The 4,285-nt window shown below is 39.3% G+C and overlaps 1 protein-coding gene across 2 annotated transcripts in view; it reads right to left on the bottom strand.

The window, feature by feature from the left end:
• The window catches only part of LOC112153885 (glucagon-like peptide 2 receptor), a 12,827-nt gene extending 9,662 nt beyond the window's left edge, over window positions 1-3,165 (bottom strand). For both annotated transcript variants that reach the window (XM_036217266.1, XM_024284342.2), the window contains exon 1: window positions 2,410-3,165. In XM_036217266.1, the coding sequence (XP_036073159.1) occupies window positions 2,410-2,478 (69 nt within the window). In that variant the 5' untranslated portion in view covers window positions 2,479-3,165. The remainder of the gene's footprint in view (window positions 1-2,409) is intronic.
• Between the last annotated feature and the right edge of the window lie 1,120 nt (window positions 3,166-4,285).

Below are 4,285 nucleotides of genomic sequence, written 5' to 3'. Positions count from 1 at the left end.
ATGCGTGCAGCTGCTACATGCACACGTATGTATTATATATTGGTAATAGACTTACTGAAATGATTTTTTCTGTTTTTTTATTTCATCATCATTAGAGGCCTCTGTGGGCCCCCTCTCAGTCTGGGCCCCTAGAATCAGCCACCTTCTCCCCCCTTTTGGCGCCCCCAGTTTTGGTGAATTTAGGGTTTATTTATTTATTTTATTTTTGTTTTTTAGGCTGTTTTGGAGTTTAGCTAATATTTTTTCAGCTACATGCTAGCTGTTTTGGCTAACCTACTTTTTATTTTTTTTAAATTTTTTAGGCTAAGTTGGAATTTAGCTAATATTGTAGCTGGCTCTCAGCTTAAGCGTCTTTAGCTATCAATTTCAGCATCTTCAGCGATTAAATTCAGCTTACAGCATTCACACTAGCATTATCACAGGTAATGCTATATATCTAGTTCATAATTATGTTAAAAAGTTGCAATTTTAAAATTTTTCAAAGTGTTCAATAAATGTTTCTCCTGTTCGGCTGTGATTTTGGCCCCTTGTGCCACTGAGTTCGACACTCCTGCTGTAAAGTATTTGTCATCCACTGATTCTTCCAACACTGTATCTGCTGTTTTGGTCCATTCTTCCAAGTAGATCTTCTCAAGAGCTGTGATTTTTTTTGGGGGTTGTTGCTAGGCAACAAGAACTTTCCACTTCCTCCACTGTTCGATTGAGGTCCAGAGAGTGGCCAGAACCCTCCAGAACCTTGAAATGCTTTTTACGATGCCATTCTTTCTGTGCGGGAAGATCCAGACAAGTTTCATCCTTAATGTTCTCACTGATGGAAAGACGTTCTTGTCCCTTAATCTCACGTTCATGGCCCCATTTATCCTATCCGTCATACAGATCAGTCATCCTGTCCCCTTTGCAGAAGAACAGCAGGATTTGATTCAATGGCATTGACTGTTACTATAGTAACCTCTATTGCTGTACTCCCAGCTCTTTCCAGGTCATTGACCGGTTGCCCCATGTGGTTCTAGTGTACAATCTTGTACCTGGTGTCCTTTGACAGCTCTTTGGTCAGGGTGGAAAGGTTGCAGTCTGACTGTTTAAAGGTGCGTACAGGTGTCTTTAATTCACATAACCAGTTCAAACAGGTAACATTTACACAGGTGACAAGTGGAAGATAGAATTTCTTAAAGAAGTAACAGGTCTGTGAGGGACAGAGTTCTTCTGTGGTTGTAGGAAATACATATTTATTCTCTGCACCTTGTTACAAATGCATTCTTTAATAATTTGATTTTCAGGATTCTTGAACCTGCAATTAAAATTACAGACCTTACTCATTTTACTTGAAGAATTCTTGATTTGAAGTACTTTTTTGCCTCATTGTATCTAGACACAAGCATGACAGTATTGATCAAAGAGAAATACTTGTAAAGTCAAACCTCTGAAATAAAAATGACTAAGAAGTTAAAAAGGTTTGAATAAGCAAAAAAGAAAAAAAAAGATGCCCCTAAAATGTAAACTGTTAAACTTTTGACACCTTCACGCCATATGTTTCTATTTTTCTACCTTTTAATACAGGACTCCACTTAATTTAGCATTTGGAAATAAATTCAGGTACAAAAAACTTGTAATCAAATCAGAGCCATAAAAAGGTACACCTCGGGTTTATTGAAAATCTCGTGGGATATTTCTGCAGAGGAGGTTTTGCTTGTTATTCTGGCAGTTGTTCTTATACGGTGGAGCAGATAAAAAGCATCACCTCAGTGCAAAACATGTTTCACCTGTTTCAGTGACCGAGAGGTTTTAGGCTGCAACCATAACCATCATTTCAGCCCACTTATTATAATTATTTATCTCGTTTGGATCAGTTGTTAGCATTGAACAGTGATAGTTTTCCTCATGCAGATTGAATCATAATCTGAACTCCTTTCGCACCATCCTCTCCCCCTGCAGAGCATGCTGCAGTACCGCCTGTGACCTGTGGGTGGGAGTGTTTCATCGGGAGTCCGTGTGAGCTCTCTGGTTTGCAGACGTTTGTCATCTCAGCTCACTTCATTAGTGTCTCTCTGACAGCCATGCAAACACACCTCCCTATCTTATCCCCCCATGACTCTGCTGTGAGTTCCTGCTGAATGATTGAAAACTTTTCTGCATTGTTGACCGTTCTGCTCTTCTATCAAGACCAAACACAAAATAAATTTAAAAAATATGAAAAAATTGTAAGTCTTCTCCTGAAAATCCCTGATTGATTTTCTAAAATCATTTATCCTCTGAGGTTAAAAACTGTCAAACTCTAATTTCACCTCCCATGCAGTTTTTCATGCATTTATTTTCTTTTTTTGACTAAACATAGCACTAAAACTACATCTCCAAGTTCCTCTTTACTATAAAACTATATAAAACGGATGAAGGTTAAAGGTCAGAACGTACCTGCTGGCTGAGGGCAGCGGAGAGCAGCGTGAGCAGCAGTTTGTGCCGGGCTGGCAGCGGCGTTGGCATGGTTCTGGCTTCACATCTCCTGGCTGCGCGGGACGTCACACCTCTGCAGGCCCGTCACCCATCGCTCTAATCCGACAGGTCCCTTTCCTGTAAACCCCTGAAAACCTCCTTCTTGCAGTCAATCCCAGAGCGTGTCGATGGGCTGCGGCTGATCTGCAGGATCCAGAGAGCTGTTTGTTGTCAGGACAGACTGAGAGCAGATGAGAGCGCCTCAGACCCTCACCGGCGGACTGCCTCTCCCACCCCGTCACTGCCCAACCAATCCGGATGAGATCCCGAGGGAGCCGGCTGCTCGGCCGGACTAACTGGGTTGTCCAGGAAAACTGATCTCAAGAGGTCAAACGACCATCCTGGAGCTGCTCACAATCAGAAATGACACCAGCCGTCTACCATCCAGATCCACCTGATGCCGAACTCACGCCGTAAATTCAAATCTAAACACCGCTCTGCAATAAAGACACCAGAAACTAACAAAGAGGCATTATTATTCAAGAGCAAGTCATATAAAGTATGGAAATGCTTCTGGGATGTGCACATTCAGGTGACCTTTTTCTTTTTCAAACAGCCAGACAAAAGGCACACAAACTCCACTGTTTGGAGTTTGTTGTTATGACAGATCGCTGATCACCCGCCGCTTTGGCTGTTCAAAGGTTGTTTAAGAAAGAAGTCAACATCTGGACTCATCTGTCTCCTCAGCACCTCCCTGCTAAGTTTGATTGCTTTCAGCAGCTGCTTGATGCACAGAAACGCTGATTTACAGCTGAGAGATCAACTTTATTCTTAATAAATAATATTTATATTGATTTGATTCTTATTTCTCTTCCTCAAACAAGCTTTAAGAGGATGCTGTTTTCTTCTCATCCTCATCTGACTACCCTTTACATTAGTATCTATTTTACAAAAGTGATTCTCCTGCTCCTTTCCGTACGTTTTTCGGCATGTGAAAACTCAATCACACTTTCAGCGATTTCATCAATCTTGGTATCCAAACTTTCTGCTTGTTCAGGACATTACTGCTTGTACTTTCGGTGTTCATAAGTAAGTAAAGTTTATTTATATAGCCCTTTTCCCAGACAGTAGTTAAAAGTGCTTTACAGGATATGAGTAAAAAGGGACACATAAACTTTATTTTTTTTAATAACAAAATACACTCCATAGGAAATGAATGAGAAAGTCTTCACATTTCTAAATTTAAGTAGATTAGCAACAAAAATTTCAATATTTTCATGGGCTATGATCGCTGATCACCTGTTTTAATCTTTTATAGAAATTAAAAACAAGTTTGGAGGTTAGGCTACTTAATATGTTAGCAACATGCTAACGTTTTTGGCTAATTAGTTATCTACTGGGATTCCTTAGAGTAAATTAGAGTTTATCTTTTAGCAACAGGCTAACTTTCTTTTTTAACCAATTCAGTTTACTGAGGAATTTCTAGGCTACTTTGGAGTTCAGCTAGTATCTAAGCAATGAGCTAGTTTTTTTTGTCGCTAATTTGGCCTCTTATGAGGTTTTTTTTTATGCTAATTTGGAGTTTAGCTAATATTTTAGCAACATGCTAACGTTTTGGCTAATTTGTTTTCAAGTGAGGTTTTTATAGGCGAAGTTAGAGTTTAGTTTCTATTTTAGCAAAAGGTTAACGTTTTTGACTAATTTAGTTTACTGAGGAATTTTACTCTATTTTGAAGTTTAGCCACTATTTAATAAACGAGCTAGCTTTTTGGCTAATTTGGAGTTTAGCTCATATTTAAGCTACACACTAAATATTTTTGCAAAATTGGCATGTATTGGGGATTTTTAAGCAATTTTA

Source organism: Oryzias melastigma, linkage group LG19, assembly GCF_002922805.2.
Source record: "Oryzias melastigma strain HK-1 linkage group LG19, ASM292280v2, whole genome shotgun sequence".
Taxonomy (NCBI): Eukaryota; Metazoa; Chordata; class Actinopteri; order Beloniformes; family Adrianichthyidae; genus Oryzias; species Oryzias melastigma.
Note: the sequence above shows the minus strand (reverse complement) of the source record. Positions and strands in the feature narration are given on the sequence as shown.